Below are 19,871 nucleotides of genomic sequence, written 5' to 3'. Positions count from 1 at the left end.
TGGATTTTTATCTCTCTATGAATGTCATATTAACACAAACATTCTTTCGCTATCGATACCAACAGTTGAAGCGTTCGCAATCGCCGGCCTCAAGGGTGGCTCCCCGCTTCGAGTCCAGCCTCAAGAAATCACCTGTCTACACACCGACCATTCCAACCCTGACGTCAACGGTAAGTTTGTTGCATTCCATCCCGAACCACTGCACCTCGAGTAGAATGTTTAATTTGCCATCGATCCGGATGACACCCGGTCCCCCCCATTATCCGGTCCTCTTTCTCTCATTATCTCTTGCCCCCTCCTTCAATTCCACAATCAAGCAATAGTAGAAATCCTTCCGATAATTTCCACCACCGACAATGTCGATCTCGGACCCTTATGATTCCGATAACCACTTTATTGGTTCTCCCCGTTTCCCAACCTCACACCGAGTAGTGGTTTGTACTTGTTATCATTTTATGTGGCACCAGGGGCAGAGAGAGAGAGAGAGACAGAGAAAGAATGGGGATATGAGCCCCAGTATCGAGTCCTTTGGAGTATAATTGAAAACCCTCCCTCGGTAGAGAGGTAGAGGTAAGCCATACAGCCAAACAAACTCAGCTCATAGCGAAAGTGTTCTGTGTTGATTGTTGTTGTACCTTGTAAACCAACATCGGTAGTGCACTTGTCTTTCGGAATGTTTGCTGGTGCTCTCTCTCACTCTGTGGCTCCGTACGAACTGGGCGGGGGGATGTTTCCACTCCGGATCGGTGACAGTTAACGTTTCAATACACATGTTCCTTTCAAGCGGTGACTCAACCCACCCAGCTTGCGCCCTGGCTCGGAGTGTAACATCCACACTCCGGATATCACGCCAGAGTTTTGTGTAACTAAAATTAAAAATTTAATTGGACCGATTGTTCCGACAATAACACGACGATAATAACTTTGACGCTTTTGGTAATTATCCGTTTCTTTATGTGTTAATCATCGAAATGAAATATCCCACACACATAGGACGCATTTGAATGTTTTGACTAACACATGAATGACCCACATCCCCTCAAACACATACACCTACTAATTTTACACCAAAATTTCGACAACTACATTCTTTAAAATGCGTTTCAGGAGATAATTTTTCATTTAAATTGTATTTATATGAAGCAAATAGCGGTAATTGGACTATCTCCGATGGATGCGTGTATAAATTTTTGCTTGCTTTTATTTCTGACTATTTTTGCTACAATCGTGATTCAACATAGAATAAATAAAAAGATTAGAACAAATTATATCTGTCAAATAAATTCTTGCTTTTTTTCTGCTCGTGATTTACGTTCTGCTTACATTCTTCTATAAATATATGCAATTTGCTGCAAAGTCCTATAACAAATTAGAGAAATAAATTCTTCCTAAGAATTAAAATTTGGTTTTTTCAGATAAAAAAGTCTTACTCGGAATTGCTCGGAAATTCAATTATCCGCAGAAGTATATTTTCATGAAAATAGTCAAAGTATTTGAAATCATGAAAAAGTATTGTTATTGAAGGAATGTAAAACTCAAAGGATGAAATGTAGGAAAGTGTTTAAAATAAAAAAAAAAAAAATGTAGTTTTTGGAAAAAAATTTCGCTGACAAAAAAGTTATTTTAAAAATAAAAATTATTTTTTCTCAAAAACGTATTTCTTTAAATTCTCAAAAAAAAAAAAAAAAAAAAAAAAAAAATATATATATATATATATATATATATATATATATATATATATATATATATATATATATATATATATATATATATATATATAAAATTCATTGAAAAAAAAAATTTGAAAATTGAAATTCATTTTTCTCGAAAACATATCCAGTTTAATAAAAAAAAACAGGATGACATTAATAATAATACATTAAAATTACTAACTTTTAAGTTTTTCACTTCCAACATGTTATTAAAATCCATTAATTTAGATGTTCCACTACTATATCCTGTATCAAATTTTCTCATCTTTCAAATGAAAGCAACAGAATCGTCTTCCGTGGCGTACTTTGTAATGTAGAGCCAGTTCGAGGCAACAGAATCCGAAAGAAAAAAAAAGTTCTATAACTCTGTCATTGTTCCAATTCGAACATATGCGTAGAAAGATTTTTTCCATCAAATATGATCGTCTATCACCCTCTGAGAGAATCTGGAAAAATTATCATGTGAGACCTTTCTCACATGAAAAAAAAATAATTTTTTGACTTTAAGGGAATGAATCAAAAGTCAAATTCCTTTTTTATCTTCAAAAAAAAAAAAGGAAATATACACAATATACAAATATAGAAAAAAAGGAATAATACATGCAAAAAATATTTTTTTTGATTCGATTATACATAGTGAAAAGAAATCAGAAACTGCAAATAATCGAGTCCGCGCTGTATATATTTTTGGGAATTTAAAAAAAATACGTTTTTGAGAAAAATGATTTTTAATTTTTAAAATAACTTTTTTGTCAGCGAAATTTTTTTCCAAAAATTTTCTGGTAATATTTTGCGAAAATTTAAACATTTTCCTACATTTCATACTTTGAAAAGAATTTTGTAGGTGTAATAGTTTTTAAGTTATAAAGTTTTGTAAAAAATTAAGAAAACAAATTTGGCTTTTTCCAAAAAGCAGTCTAATTGTTTTTCGAATATTTCAAGCATGCAAAGGTGCTTAAATGACCCATGTCTGTACACCCACAACGTTTCACTACTATCTGAGATGGTGCTGCCAACTCCTAAGACGAGTTGGCATGAAATTCGTCATATATCGATTTTCGATGTTCAAGAGAACGATAGTTTCTTTGCTTAGCTGATCAGACATCACGTCTGTAATGGCGAAGAACTAGAATTCCCAATTCGGGAATTCGCGGGTACTAGTGAAGATATTTTTTTCAGAAATTTTTTTCCCGAGTTGGACGGGAATGATATTTATGACTTATATTGACACCACTTTCAAGTCAGGAACTGGATTAACATCTTCGCTAATCGCATTTAATTTATCCCTAACATTTCAAGTACATGGTTAACCCATGAATTGCTTAAATATTTGAAGTCAAATAACAGTTGCATAAGCATGAAACCGGAATTATTTTAAAGAAAAACGAGTTTATTGCATTGAAATAAAAATCTGTCATCGATAGCAATACATTTTTCACATCTCTCTGGCTATTTGTGGATGCCAAGCCAAAAGAGCTGCATCGCTTTAGAAGCAAATCATTGAAGAAGCCATTTTCCCACACTTTGTTAACCCTATCACGCCCAATGGAAAAAAAACTGTCAAACATAGTCCGGTCTGACTTAACTAAGATAACTAATTATTTATTTCACTTTTCTGATGATTTTTATTATTTTTTTGTTTTACAAAGCAATAAATGAAATACCGATATAATAAACTTAACTCTTCGTTTATTTACTTTTATGGTCCACAGGGAAAAATATTTCCCATGAAATTATAGGAAACCTATACACCCTATTATGTTTTCTGGTGATATTCTCTTACTTTACACCCACAATAGCTAAAATATTGTGTTGTATTGGCATATTTCATCTTGGACATTTTATGGTCCTGAAAGAGTTAAGAATAGAGCAGCAAGTAGGGGAAGTGGGGGTAATACGGATATGTTAAGAAGAACTTCAATTATATCTTTGGAAACTAATGTATCCCAAAACTTTAATGCAGTATCTTGCAATTCATTATACTGTTTTCGACCTGATTTTGTTTTACAAAAAAGAGTTTTCCAATGTTTTTTACTGAAATTAAAACAGACCGAAAAGTACCACATTTTTTACGATGCGGGTAATATGGACATATAGTGGGGGAATATGGACAGGTTTGTAATATACGAAGCGTAGAGGTTTATCGCACCAGTGCACCAGTGGCCGAGTGGTTAGCATCTCACATTATCATGACGGGTGTTCGGGTTCGATTCCCGTTCTGGCCGGGGGATTTTTCGTCGAAGAAATTTCCTTCAACTTGCACTGTGGTCACACGCGTATTCAAGAGCTTGCCTCTCGGAATACATTCAAGGCGTGTTATTTGGCTTAAGAAATCTCAACTAAGTATCAATAAATGACGCTAGTTAATGCATACGTTGAGATGGCAAAAGTTCCACAGGGAACGTTAACGCCATTCAAGAAGAAGAGGTTTATCGCTCGTGATATGAAAAATTTTATTCAACCAAGGTTGAACTCATCACGAATGTTCGTTTAATGATTAAAAAATCGAATTAATCCATCTAGAAGTAATATTGTGCAGCAGCGTATACGGACTGACCCTCAACTATTTTGCTTTTGGTTCTAGTCAGCTTCTAAACAGTCCACCTTTGGCGATTTTATTTCCGTTTATAGATGCAGGGCATTCCTTAGGAATAGATTAAGCAGACTTTTCACAGTTCATCTCACTCCCACTGGCAACTGTCCGTTTTACCCCACCAGTACAATTATTTCAATAATTTAAATTTGTCCACTCAAAAATGGATTTACTTTTCCGTACATACCTAATATTGCCTCTCTGTTAACTCACATACCGAAAAATAACCATCAGTGATTTGAATTTTGATAGTAAACTATTTAAAATGCTTAATATCGAAGCCGCAAAAATTACATCCACAAACGGAATCATGCATTATTTTCGTTTTTTGTTTCCCTTTTCCACTTTTGATCAGTATTCATTGCCATAGGGTGGTTTAAATGCTATAGAAAAACATGTAGAAGGTGTTTTCATCCACAGAAATCTGAAATTCGAAATGTTACTGTACAAATCAACCATTTGTCCATATTACCCCCACCCCGTATTACCCGCAGTTCCCTCTACGTGTCCCATCAATAAAAATAGGTGGTATTCGGAACGAACCAAACGAAGATGAGTAAGCCGCCTGTGAAAAGATTTCCTGACCAAGTAACTCAAACTTGACCTTAGACCATCCGAGGAAAAAATGATTTCCTTTTGCATCTTTTGTATCTTTTTGCGCTTGAATGTCATCTTCATCCAAAATTGCCTGCAGTTCAAAAACAATGTTTATTTTTTGATTTTTTCAATCACTCAAATCGCTGTGATTTCTCAAGAGCATGTTAACCGTAAGCTTCTACAAGTGTTCGATGCGATTCTGCAACAGTTTTCTTTAAATGGTAGCAGAAAACCAATGCTGACCGCAAATCGTTCTTTACAGGCACAAAAGTCCACATGTTCGAAACTCTTCAAACGTATTCTGCAAAATGAAACTTGTTTTGTTTGCAGTTGAAACCTTTGTAAAATGTCAAAACAAGATAGTGTTGCCAATAATGCTTTATGATGATGATTGCAGTGACAGCTAGAGCCATTTATTGGCATATTCGGTTTCATATACGAGAAGTTTGGTCAGCATTTGGAGTTATTGTTACAGCGGCCTTCGAAGAAACCCGAAAAAGAAAGTATTCAGAAAACATCATTAAAACAGTTATAACCAGGGTTGCCAACTATAATTTTAAAAAATCAGGATGAATGAAAATAAAAATCAAGGAGAAATTCGAATAGGTCAAATTTTATTGTCCGGAAAGTTCGTTATCGATTTTTTGGAAAACAAAAATACACCAAACACGAAACGAAAAAAAAAGTTTTACGAGGTTTATTGTTACGCAAATTTTCGAAACAACGGTTTTTTTTGCGCGGTCCCCAGCGTAAGAAACACCTGTGCAATAATACATCTCTCCCTCAGCCGAAGCTTTTTGAACATTTGAACATTCTGAATTAAATGGAAATGTTTATGAAATTAGTTAAATGGAAATATATTATGACGGGAATTCGTGCCGCACTCTATCACGATTCTCACGTGGTTTTTTTCCGCGGATTTTCCAATGATCGCGGCTTTTTACGCGGATTTCCCAATTAACGCGATATTTTTACGAGGTACGTATCTCCCGTATGAAAAAACTGGGTGTAAACGAAAGGGAGAGAAAGCATTACACAAGTACACAACGGAGAGCTTCTTTACGTAGAACATTATGACAGTTCCAATTACAACCAGAAGTGTTTTGGCAGAGATCCCAGAGATATTATGTACGGACAATTTTCATCCCAACTAGGAAAATGCACAAAAATCAGGAAAAATCAGAATCATTTCAGAAAAATCAAGCAAATTTGAGTGTTTATCAGGATATCAGGGAATGTACCAGAAAGTCTGGGAAATCCTGAAAAATCAGGAAGGTTGCCATCTTTGGTTATAACAGGATACAACAAAGAAATTCGTAAAATTGAGAGAAGGAATCGGAACTTACTAGTGAGCAGATTGTGAGTTTTCCTGTTGTAGCAAGTCTCCATAAAGCCTTTTCAAAAGATTACATCAATGAACGAGTCCAAAATATGAAAACGGACAGTTGTGAACCGATTTTCAGTAAACGCCCAGTATCATAATGGATACGCACTTCCAATTGACTTCATAAAACGCGCAGGACTTCAGTACAGTTCAATCGTGCAGTTTCAGAGACGGGATTAGATCTAAGAAAACGAGAAGAGTTAGAGCTTCGTGAAGTCGATACTGCACATATTGCACATGTATGCATAGGTGACGTGAACACCAACACCATTAGTGTTGGGAAAATGTGTGTTTGTTGTTTTTTAGCCTAAAAGCTTAACCATGCACCTTTACAATCAAAAAAATCTGTTCAGTTGAAGACTATTATCGATTAAAAAGAAAGAGCCTGGGATTTGTTGTGAATCAAAACCAGAGATTGAATTTCTTGCTCGGTTACGAGATAAGTATTGAGTCAAACAATTTAGTTTTCGATGTGTCGTGTAATGTTGAAATTTTCGTCTATTCCTTTTCGGCGGAAATTATTTTTCAGAGAGGAAGAGATGTGAGGGGCTTAGAATGAAAGGGGCGTAAGTCATTTGATCGATTTCTCAACATCGACTCTCTCTTCTGGTCATAACTTAGCTGCAAATACATTGCCAGTTGTATTTGACAATGTGGAAGATAGGTCAGAACCTCATCTATCGGATTCTATAGCGAACTTAAATTGGAACTTTTTTGCAGTTGAGTTATTAACTAAAGAAAAAGTTGATGAAGAGAAATCGATCAAGTCACTTACACCCCTTGCATTCTAAGGCCCTCATGCCTCTATCTCTGAAGTTCAACGAGAATGCTTTGTCGTCTCTCATTTAGCGCTGAAAATATGGAGCGAAAAATCAAAGCTAACTTTACCTCCGTGAGTATGTTTAGACAGCGTCTTAACAACCTGCAATTGGACAGCGTCTGAATTGTACAAATAATAATCCACCTCATGTTCAGTTTACGATGAAACCCAAGGTTGCCTCATGTTTCATGCAATGTTATCAGCTGTACTGAAGAAGTGAAAATCCATTATCGGCATCAAAAAAAAAAAACTGAAAACGAAAACATTTTCCGGCAATCATAACTCGTCGAAAAATAAAAATCCAGATAGCGTTTCTCGCGAGAATTGAAGTGAGTGTTTCACATTTTCTCGCCTCCTATATTCTCAACTATTTTTCTTTGTGAGTAAAAACAGATGTTGTTCTTCTCAAATAGGCGATCATTTTGTTCTCTGATCAAAACATATTCGTTCCGTTTGGAAAATGCTTATGCTATTTATTCAGTGGAAAATTATTCGCATAACTTGACGTAAGCACCAGGTTGCTTTAACTGTAGCATCAGACGAATTTCATGCCAACTCGTCTTAGGAGTTGGCAGCACCATCTCAGATTGCAGCGAAACGTTGTGTATGTAAACACATGGGTCTTTCAAACCACTTTGCGTACTTCAAATATTCAAAAAAAAAATTAGACTACTTTATTAAAAATTTAGTAATATATAAAAAAAATTGCAAAAAATTATAATTTAAAAACTGTAAAACCTTCAAAATTTGAGTCAAAGGATGAAATTTAGAAAATCGTTGAAATTTTCATCTTAAATACCAAAAATTTTTGAAAAAAAATTTGCTGAAAAAAAAAATTATTTTGAAAATTAATATTTATTTTTCTCAAAAACGTATTTTTAAAAATTCTAAAAAAAACTATATGAATAGCTCTTACGATTTCCAATAAGTCGTCGATACATCGAAAGATGGGCACTTTTACAGGGAAAAAGTTTTTCCAACAACAACTTTTTCATGTTGTCTTTGAAAAAATTACAACTAATCCTGATTTTATTTCAAGTCAAAATAGCAATATGGTGTATTCGACGAAGTTTTAGATCTTATTAAAATATGAACTTTCGTCAAAGACGTTAACTTTCTATGTTTTCTAATTTCTGAAGTATATGGCATTTTGGTATGGAGACCCTTGAAAAATAATAATGTTTTACTCGTTATATTTTTGTGTGTAAATTCTCGCATTTGACATGTTTTTAACATGTTTCTGAATTGAATAAAATAACCAGAGAATGTAAAACGCGAAAATTTATACATACAAAAGTTACGAATTAAACATTGATAGTAGTATTTCAATAAAAACATGAAAAAGTTGTTGTTAGAAAAACTTTTTCCCTGTAAAAGTACCCTTCTTCCGATGTATGACTGACTTGCTGGAAATTGTAAGGGCTTTTCAAATCTATTTTTTTTTAGAATTAAAAAAACATGTTTTCGAAAGAAATGAATTTAAATTTCCAAAATATTTTTTATTCAATGATATTTTTTTTTCAACAATTTACTTGATTTTTGCGATTGATTTTCCAATGAAAAAATAAATAATTTCCTACATTTCAATCTTTGACTAAAATTTTGTAGGTCTGATAGATTTTTTGTGAGAATTTTTTTGAAATTTGGAGTTTTTTTCAACTTTTTTTTTCGAAAAGTTTTACTTTAAAAACTATATGATCTACCAAATGTTGGTTAAATAATAAAATGTATAAAATTATTTATGTTTTAAAAATATAAAAATATCAAGCAAATTCCAAGAAAAATCACTAATAAAAATATTTTGAAAATTAAAATTCATTTTTCTAGAAAACATTTTTTTTAAATTCCAACAGAATAGATATGAATAGCCCATACAATTTTTAACAAGTCAGTCATACACCGGAAGATGGGCACTTTTACAGGGAAAAAGTTTTTCGACCATCGACTTTTTCATATTTTTCTTTGAAAAATTACTATTAATGCTTAATTTGTGACATTTGTATGAATAAATTATCACGATTGACATGCTCTGCTAACTTTTCTCTATTCAGAAACATGTCAAGAACATGTCAAATGCGAGAATTTGCACACTAAAATGTAACGAGAAAAACAATATTTTTTTCAGGGGTCTCCATTTGAAAATGCCCTATATTTCAGAAACTATAAGTATACTACTATAGAAAGTACACGTCTTCGACGAAAGTTCTATATTGCTATATCTTGACTTGACTATCTTGACTTTAAACAAAATAAGAATTGGTTGTAAGTTTTTCAAAAAAAAAAACACATGATAAAGTTGTTGTTAGAAAAACTTTTTCCCTATAAAAGTGCCTATCTTCCGATGTATGGACGACTTGTTGGAAATTGTAAGAGGTATTCATATATTTTTGTTTGAGGATTTTTAAAAATAAGTTTTTGAGAAAAATGAATTTTAATTTTTAAAATAACATTTTTTTCAGCGAACTTTTTTTTTCAAAAAGTTTTTGATATTTTATTATGAAAATTCAAACAATCTTCTACATTTCATCCTTTCACTAGAATTTTGTGGGTATTCTAGTTTTTGAGTCATATTTTTTTGTAAAAAATCAAGAAAAAAAAATTTGGCCCTTCCAAAAAAGTAGTCTTATTCTTTCTTGAATATATCAAGTAAACAAAGTTTTTTTTTAAATACCTATGTATTTATACCCTCAACGTTTCGCTGCTATCTGAGATGAAATTCGTCATTAGTATTTACATTACCGTAAATCTGGGGCAAATTGATCGCGATTTTCAGAAAAATGTGAATATTTCTGAATTTTTTTTTTTAGATTTACACCTAATTATTTTTGAAATCAGTACTGGTGCTAAAGTCACAAAACTTTATTCAATGTTTCGTTGGGAAATTCTTCATCTACGGTCATTTGAATGATAATTCAAGGGTTTGAGGATACAAAAACCTGAGTAAAAAAAACCTAAAGGTGGGGTCATGCCTTTCCATAACTCGATTTAAACACCGATCTGTAAGACATCCGGAGACCATTCCGTTTATCTTAATGTGGTCAAAAATCCTTGAAATTGTCACCAATGAACTATTTTTGCCAAACTAAGACGTTCGATATGTCGCATGATGGGATTCGGTTCTGGTCATTCGTCGTGCTGTTATAGTAAAATATTTTTTTCTCACTTGTTTGAATAGTATCGACTAGAAGTGAATTAATATGTTTAGCGTCTATAAATATTGTTTTGATTTGTTGAAAATATGTTTCTCTACCATAGTTAAAAATGGAAACGAGAATGCTTTTTGGAAAAATATTGTTTTTTATGGAATTTAATAAGTGGTTCGTTCAGATGATTCTTGAACATGTCAGATCAAAAAAGTTTAAAATTAAATTGCATAATACATCTGAAAATTTATGTTTGTTTTCAGTAATACGTTTGATCAATTTCACCCTGGTGATCAATTTGCCCCCGGATGACGGTACCGATAATAGTCAAAATGTCTCCGTCGAAAGTTTCATTGGATGTTAAATGAGAATAAATAAGTTTGGAAGGAATTTCGCGGAATGTCTGAATGAGGTGCTCTGGATTTGTTGCTTGTCTATGATAGTTCCTCCACAAAGGGTGAAAATGAATTCGATTCACGGGCCATGAAACTATACAACACGGAACTACAGATGGCACTAGGAGTTGCATCGAGACATAGAGCTTCCACAAAGCGGATGTCGGATAAAATTAAACTAGCTAGATATTTGAAGTCTGAAATCTTCTCACTTACATCAACGGTATGAGTAAATGTCCATTATGTTGAATAATTCGATGTCGAATTTGATTAGTAACAATGCTGAGAACCAATATTATTTTGATTTCATCACATTTCAATCTGATTATTTTCATTTTCACCTTGAAGATTCAAATGCTGAAAAAATCAAGAGCTTCCGTACAGACAAAAATTCTAAAGCGTTGGGGAACACATGATATTATTTGCCTATTTGACGCTTCAAGGCAAGAAATGGCATGTTTTCTGTTTAAAATGAAATGCTTTCTGACAACGCTAGGTGGGGGGTTCTATTCGTACAATCACTCCTCATAAGTTCTTGATAGGGTTTTGATTCATATATATATATATTTATTATGCACCTTTCCAATTATTGTGTTTATAACATAATACGTAACATAATACATACATAACATAATTATAACATAAATATAACAGTAATTTAACTACTGTCGTACAATTTTTCTAAATTAGAACACAATTTTATGAATGAATGGCTTCCACAACATACAAACTTACTAGTTCGAAATTTGATGGGAAATTTTGTTGATCTTCGCAGGATATTAACATTTTCGGAAAGCAAAACATTGAACAAATTCCAATTTATCTATTGCGCAGGAAAGACAACTCGATTAACAACGTTGAGTTCAAAAATGGAAAAATCTTTTGACGTTAAGGACAATTACAGCTTTAATTTACATTTTGTCAAATATATACCGGGAAGTTGTGTTTAACACCATCGTTTTCTTCAAAAAGAAAACGATTCATTTATCATCTAAATTTATATTATCTTCTTCAGGCATGTCTTCAGCCGCTTGATTGCGATAGAATTTTCAAATAAAATTGAGACCTTTTGGCACCAGTCGTGCTGCGGCTTTGCCCAAAACATTAACCAAAATATGACGAACGGTCTCTTGAGAGATATTTAATTCACGGGCTAGCTCTCTCACACTTCAAAGACGATTGGACTGAGCACTATTCCTTCTATTTTGTCGATTTTCATCAGCTAAATAGATGGATGGTCGTCCTTGACGTGGTAAATCGTTCATCTCTTCTCGGTCGTCTTTGAATGCCTTATACCATTCATACACTCGTGTGTTCGACATAGTTGAGTCACCAAATGCATTCTGCATCATTTTTAACGTTTCGGCACAAGAAATGTTGTTTGCAACACAAAATTTCACACAATATCTTTGACCAATAGAATTATTATTTATTGGAATAATAGAATTTGTTTGACCAATATAAAAAAGGTAACTTGTTCTCAATTACACTGTAAACAAAATAAATGACCGATCATGCTCAAAATTGACATTAAGAACACTGACAGTTATACCAACTTAAAAAAAAGGAACAATTTTGAGCAGAAAGATTTAAAATCACAAATTCCCAGTACATGTACAGCCATTCCATGCCAAACCGATGTAGTGGTTCTCAGATTTTCGTGAAAAGTGGTATATTTGTTCTTTATCGCGAAACATTAGACCCGTATTTTTTTTTTATTTCATTAGGGTGACCATTTCCATTTGAGGGTTGTCCGAAAAATCTTTTTTTTTTCTCTTTTTGCCATAAATGACTTTTTTCAAAAATTCATAAATTTTGAACTATTGAACCGATTCAGATGATCGACATATCAAATTAAAGCTAATCATTTGTTATTTTCCGAAAAAATACGACACTTGCAGAAAATTTGAATTCTGTTCACGTTATTATTGATTGTATTCGTTTTTTATTGTTTTCATAGCCTCGGAACCAAGAGCGCTATATATTTTTATAATTTTTTTTTCTTGGAAGCTGGGGGTTTTTCACATAACATGCATCGAAACCAGAGAAGCGTTTTTTTTTTGTTTTTGAGTTATGATTTTTCAATGTTTACCGATGGTCCAAAAAATCTTTTTTCCCTTTTTTCCCAAAATAACTTTTTTCAAAAAAAAAAAATATTACTTTTAGACTACTGGACCGATTCAGATGATCGATATATAAAAGTAAAGTCAATTAGCTGGAAAAAATAACACATTTGTCATAGAAATATTGTACAAAGACTGAAAACAAGTTAACTTCGAAAAATCATAGCGAAAAATAACACATCTCTGTTTTTTTGCTATTTTATGCAAAAAAACTTAGCTTTCAAGAAAAAAAATATAAAAAAATATATAGCATCCTTGTTCCCGAAACCATGTAAACTATAAAAAACTAATACAATCAATTTGCAAGTCTAACATTTTTCAGAAAAGACTATCTAATTGGCTTTGATTTCTTGTGTCGATCATCTGAATCGGTCCAGTAGATCAAAAGTTATAAATTTTTGTATTGGAAAAAAGGGCAAAAATATTATTTTTCTAACAAACATTGAAAAATCATAACTCAAAAACGAAAAAAAAAACGCCTCTCTGGTTTCTAGATATGTTATGTGACAAATCCTCAGCTTTCCAGAAAAAAATATGAAAAAAAATATATCGCCCTTGGTCCCGAGACCATGAAAACTATAAGAAACAAATACAATCGACAAAAAACGAAACAAATCCAAATTTTCTGCAGTAGTAGTGTTTAAAAAAACTAGCTAATTGGCTTTAATTTGATATGCTGATCATCTGACTCGGTCCAGTAGTTAAAAAGAATTTTTGAAAAATGTCATTTTTGGAAAATAATTAAAAATATAAGATTTTTCGAACCACCCTATGGAAATGGTCACCCTAATGAAAAAATAGAAAAATACGGGTCTAACGTTTTGCGGTGAAGAACAAAATTACCACTTTTCACGAAAATCAGAGAACCAGTATATCGGTTTGGCATGGAATGGGTGTATATATCTGACAGAATGTATTAGAAATAATAAGAAATGGTTTAAATGACATTTTTCTATGATGAGCAAAAAAATATCCTATTTTCGAATGGATACCCCTTCTTAAATATAAGTTCCTTCCAGATAAAAGCAAGTGAAGGAATATTGAGAGTGTAAATACCACAATTCTTTTTTTGTGAGATTAAAATATGTTTAAGTTTTAGAATTTATACAAATCTATAAGGTGTTCAATTAGAAGGTTATGGGTTTATGAACGGAGAATTTACCAGTAGTTTTTTTTTATTGTTAAATTGTGTTACATGGATATTAAGGGTTCAGAATATAGCCACGAAGCAAAATTCGTCGTCCAATATTATGCAATGGCTACTTTTGGTGAAAATTGAACATCAATCTACATAATAGTCTCTGATTTGATAGCGCTAAAAACATCATCAAGTCGTCCATAATTTCTGAAACTTGAACGAGGTGAATCTTCATTGAAAATCAAAGGCTCTACTCCGTTACGGGAGAGATTTGAAAAATGTTGCATAATTATATCAATAGCTGAAAAATTGATTATTATTTAAAACATTCCAAGAAGTTAGAAATATTTCAGACCAAAATGCATCTCCATAATCATTCACTCCAGTTCCATTGGTTTCATTACCTACATTGATATAATGATTTTTATTTTATCTTAATGTCTCTTTTTAATGTTAATGATTTTTTCAGGAAGAAAATTTACAGGTACCAAATAAAAGTATTCTGCATTAATGTAGAATATTAACAGGTAACATATTTAAAAAAAAAAGATATTGTCTGTTGATGATCTATGATGATACGAAAAATGGAGGATACAGACCAGACTATTTTCCTACTAGACTACAAAACGATGACCTCAATTTGTCGAATGACATAATCATGTCCCAATGCATGACTAAAAATATCCTCAGGCTGATAATAATGAAACATCAACTGTAAAGTAAACAGCATATGATAACACTGTATATATTGTATATATTTTGCACAACACACACATCCACACAAATTAAATCCATTCTCGAGAAGAATCTCCCCCGAGTCATACAAAACACCATGTTTAACCATTGAATTGCATTACTTTACAACAACACTGCGTCTGTAAATAATGGAAGCAAATTGCTTCCTAAACATGCACCGAATAAGATTGAAATGATTTCATGAGTAAAGCTGAAAAATAACACCCACACCCACACGTCTGGACCCTTGCTCTCTGTCTCTTTCTCACATTATCTCCTTCCTATTGCTCTCTTGCTCTGGCTGCTCCAGGACCTCTCTGTCATAAACATACCGATGACGAGGCCCCCAAACTCTTTCCCCTTCATTCTAGCTATCCTTTCAAACAGAGTTCTATCTGCATCTGTGTTGTACAATTTTCTTCAAACAGGCACCCGGTGCCAGCTGGGATTGGGCAGTAACAGAACCGGCCGGATTGTTCAACCGTTTGCCGCCGACAACCAACACCGCCGATCGCCACCACCACCACCACCACCAGTCCTCCCCTCAACCGGGTCGGGGCGGGTGGTCCTCTCTTGCGGTGGTTCCGAAACCAAGCTCTTCTACTTCCGCCACTACTACTACTACCACTACCACTACCGCTACTACTGCTGCTGCTGCTTATTACTACCAACATCACTCGCCTGCTTCCGCCTCTTACTACCTCTATTCCACCACGTCTCTGGACGCAAAGGGTTCCATTTCGCCAAAGATGAGGGCCACTAAGAGCAATCGACGGGTCGGCAATGAGATGGCTAAAGATGACATGAAGCATCGTCGAGTTCTCGCTACCGGCAATAGTCTGGCTTTCGACGATGACGTTGAGGTAGTCGACGTTTACGATAGTGCTGGCTTTGGCAGCACCCGTGTAAAGGTCCGGGAGCTTTCAGGTCGGAAGAAGCCACAGCAGCAGCAGCAGGAGCAGCAACCGCAGAAGCATCTGCGGCGGGGAAGCAGGAAATTTACCGATGGATTATGGAATGATTTGGATTACCATGCACTGCTGTGAAGGACCTCACCTCTCACTGTTTCTGTATGAAGCGAGCTATAACAATATCCTATCTGTACCTCCCGTTAGATGTGATGGATCGAGTTTCATTGTTTTGTGTTTACTACTAACCCACTTCCCCCTTCCGACTCTTCAGAGTGCTGTTGTTATTATTCTGTTCTGCTATATATGTTGCTATATCCAAGTACTAACAATTGTGATTGAATAGCCAGTGTTATCATGTATCCAATCAATATATTATCCAGATTTTTTCATGTTACTTGCGTTCGTTTTCAATTTCAACAGCAGTGCCAGAGCACATATCATGCGGCGAAAAGCGAAAAAGTGCATCGCTAATGATGGGGTTTCAATGCTCTGGCGAGAAAGAAAATTGCGCTCTTTGTTATCATTTTTATGATTACCGTATATTGTTCCAAAACTGGGACCCTCTGACGAGACGACGTATGTTTTTTCTGTTTTAGTTTTATATACTTTTTTGTGGCACTTAACTCGACATGTTCAACATAACATTCCATGCATTCCAAGATTGGCTATAGTACTTCCCTATGAATACGCTAGCAGCAGACCTAGCGGATCTATTCATGTTCCCAATACAAGCATCTATCGGCTCTCCTCATTAACTAGTTCAACAGTAGTCGGATTTTGAAAACATTACTGTGAATCATTTATTGTTTCTTCGCGGATATAAACAGCACCTTTCCTTATATTTCGATAAAGATCCCTGGAGATTTTGTTTATTCTTTTCAAAGAAAAATCATATTTCATTTGGGTTGCATTTCATTCTTCTTGCAATTGTCTCGTTTGCAGACAACCCTCAAATTATTCTGGGTGCGTTTCATAACATCGATCATTGTTTTTTTTTTTGCATGAAGAGCAATGCTCTATATTTTCATCATAGGAAATTTGTTTCTTCGTTTTTTTCTCGCCGCTCGCACCAGTCAACATGTGACATACAACTTAGATGTCGAACTTTATGATATGAGAGCTTTCGATGCTTTTCGAACGTCAAAACCACGCAAACCATCGGCCTGTTTCGGTGCCACTAAAAAGTTTTATCAAAGATTCATTTCTCGAATTACAATTTGGCGGCTGGCGTATGTGTTTTGGGAGAAAGCAAGCGGCGAGTAAAACTGAATAGGAATATTTCCCTATGGTGGAAATTGTCTTATTCTTAATGAACCAAAATTGTTTCATTGTCAAACTATTGTCACTACGTTTATTTTGACGTATGTTTACGTCTTTGATTTTTGAACTCTGGTAATTTAACGAAATCGAAAATGAAACATGTAACGATTTTTGTGGAGATTTCAATTCATTTATAAAATTGTTCAACTGTTAACTATTGTTACAATTTGTATTTTTCGTCAGAATTGTTGGTACAGTTTTCCATCTATTGGTATATTGAATAACAAGTATCACAACAACTTCTAGAATGGCGTTAACGTTCCCTGTGGAGCTTTTGTCGGCTCAACATATGCAACGTATGTCATTTATTAATACTTAGTTGAGATTTCTTAAGCCAAATAACACGCCTTGAATTCTTTGACGAAAAATCTCCCGGCCAGAACGGGAATCGAACCCAAACACCCGGCATGATAATGTGAGACGTTCCGTGTGTTGTGAAGTTTGTAGTACGAAGAGAGAATGTGATCACAACAACTATCTTCATTACTTGTCTCCTTTTCCAATTCGTATACTTATCTCTAGTATAAAAACCAAAAACCTCATGCAATAAACTTTGACGTTGGATAAGGTCAAAGTAACCCCCTTCCAAAATACAGGTAAACTTCGATATAACGTACATTTCACTTTCAAAATTGTACGTTGTATCGAAGCATAATAAAGTACTCACAAACGTAGTCTACAATACATTATTGTGTTGCTGTTTTAGTAAAGTTAATGAATAATTTCAATCAGAAGACGAAGCTAGCCTTTCTCATGATGTTTTCCTTCGTACTGTTGATTAAAGCTTGATTCATTTAGAATCCGGAATCACAAAACCAGCTGTATTTCGGGATTTATTGAAAGTACAAAACTTGTTTTAGCATCACAATACAGGTGATTCATTGTTCTATCAGAAAAAAAAATATTGAAAAAAATTTTCCTTTACACTTTGGGGATGTGTACGTTATATCGGGTGACGTTATATCGAGAGTACGTTATAACGAGGGTACGTTATATCGAAGTTTCCCTGTAATACACTTATTGCAAGGAAAAATCATACGAGAAACTTTCGAATAAATTTTTCTGAATGGAATACAACTGATGTTGTTAATTGTCTTTTGTGTATATTGTCGACTGTAATCGGGTGATATGAATGTGATTTGTGTTTTGGAAAAGAAAACAAACATCCGAAACCATATCAGAATATTGTTTTGATTTTTGTTGTTCATTTGCAAGAAATTGTCAATCTGGGTTTTCAATGGCTCCGATGATATTCTTTATGACGTATATTCTTTATGACTAAACACGGATCTACGGAATGACAAAGAAATATAGTTGTTTGTATTAATGTTGCCAACACATAAGGGGCTGTCCACATACCACGTAAACAGAAGAAGCATGATTTTATACAGCCCCCCCCCCCCACCGTGGACAAACGTGGACATTTTTTTTTATTTTATTAAAATAATTGAGGAAATAACACGATTGCGCTTACATTAAGTTCTAATTCCATTTAAGTTTATTTCAAATTTTACTAGTTGTGACCTGCCACGCTTTGCTGTGGAACATTTAGGTTTTATGACAGCGAAATGAGTAGCAAAACAGAGCATATGTTTCATATGAGTTTAATTCTGAAATACTTGTAATGCAGCGCGGACTCGATTATATACAGTTTCTGATTTCGTTTCACTAATCGAGGTTCTACTGTAATCAAATCCTTCATATAATGGAGTCAAAAATTTGTTTTATTCGTTTTTTCTGCATGTATTTTTCTTTTTTCAAATTTAAAAGAGGAATTTGATTTTTGATTCATCCCCTTAAAGTCAGAAAACACCTTGCTCCCATGAAAAAAAAATAATTTATCCAAATTCTCTCAGGAAGTGATAGACGATCAAATTTGATGAAAAAAATCATTCTACGCATATTTTTTTTTTCCAAAATATATTTTTTATTAAGGCACATGTGGCGTTAGCCTGACGGGGCCGAGAGTCCAATATTTTGACAATTTTTGTCTTACAACTATGTTAGTAATATGTAACCGATTACTCGCGGTTGGCTCGAGGTTAGTATTACAAGTGTTCTCATAATTGGTATGTTGCAGTCTTCGATGCTCTATACGTGTGCCCGACACGGGCTACTTCCTATTGGGATGCAGCTGACCATTAATCAGCAACGCCCCCCTAGTCTGTACCCCATATCTAGCGTGGTGCGTCTTTCTCGACTCGAGGAATCCAGGATAGAATGGTCACTAGCCGGCGCAATCATCAGTTCGTGTATAGTTGTCATGAGCGGTACAACCTTTGGCTCTTGTTGAATGATCAGTGGGCTGCACAACCTTTGGCCCGTGCATCTGTAAAGAGTGTGTGTATGTATTGCCGCGATAGGTGATCTGGTATTCCATGGATTTTTTGTCGCATGGACAGATCAAAAATGACAGAGGAATTGCAGAAGTATGGGAAGCAAACTTGGTTGGAGATGCCTGGTGAAGGGTGCACGTCGTGGGTAAGGTACTCATGGTATAAAGATATAAAACTTGACTGAGGAGTCAGTTGGAGTAGATTTTCGAAGTTATCAATCACCAATGGATTCATGATCTTGCAACGGATGAGAAATCTGTAGGATAATTCTGTGAACCGAAGAGTAAGCGGGGGTACTCCTGCCAAAACTTCGAGACTCATCGTATGTGTCGAATGCAAACACCCCATGGCTATACGCAAGCAACGATATTGTATTCTCTCCAGCTTGAGAATATGAATCCTGGCAGCTGATCGGAAGCAAAAACTGCCATATTCTAACACTGATAATATCGTTGTTTTGTACAACTGAATGAGGTCTCCTGGATGGGCACCCCACCATGTTCCGGTAATTGTTTGGAGAAAATTGATTCTTTGCTGGCATTTCTGTTTCAAATACGCAATGTGTCTCCCCCAGGTACACTTAGAATCAAAATATACACCCAGGTATTTGAAAAACATAGTGTGTTGGATCGTTTTGCCGGATAGGTGAAGCTGGAATTGGGAG

General features: G+C 34.4%; 1 protein-coding gene across 3 annotated transcripts in view; it reads left to right on the top strand.

Moving 5' to 3' along the window:
• Positions 1-19,871, top strand: part of LOC129767519 (mucin-2-like) — a 223,023-nt gene that overhangs the window by 167,060 nt on the left and 36,092 nt on the right. For 2 of the 3 annotated variants that reach the window (XM_055768508.1, XM_055768507.1), the window contains exons 4-5: positions 66-170; positions 14,375-14,389. In XM_055768508.1, the coding sequence (XP_055624483.1) occupies positions 66-170; positions 14,375-14,389 (120 nt within the window). The remainder of the gene's footprint in view (positions 1-65; positions 171-14,374; positions 14,390-19,871) is intronic. The other variant, XM_055768509.1, reaches the window with a different exon arrangement.

This window comes from Toxorhynchites rutilus, chromosome 2 (assembly GCF_029784135.1).
Source record: "Toxorhynchites rutilus septentrionalis strain SRP chromosome 2, ASM2978413v1, whole genome shotgun sequence".
Classification (NCBI taxonomy): Eukaryota; Metazoa; Arthropoda; class Insecta; order Diptera; family Culicidae; genus Toxorhynchites; species Toxorhynchites rutilus.
Note: the sequence above shows the minus strand (reverse complement) of the source record. Positions and strands in the feature narration are given on the sequence as shown.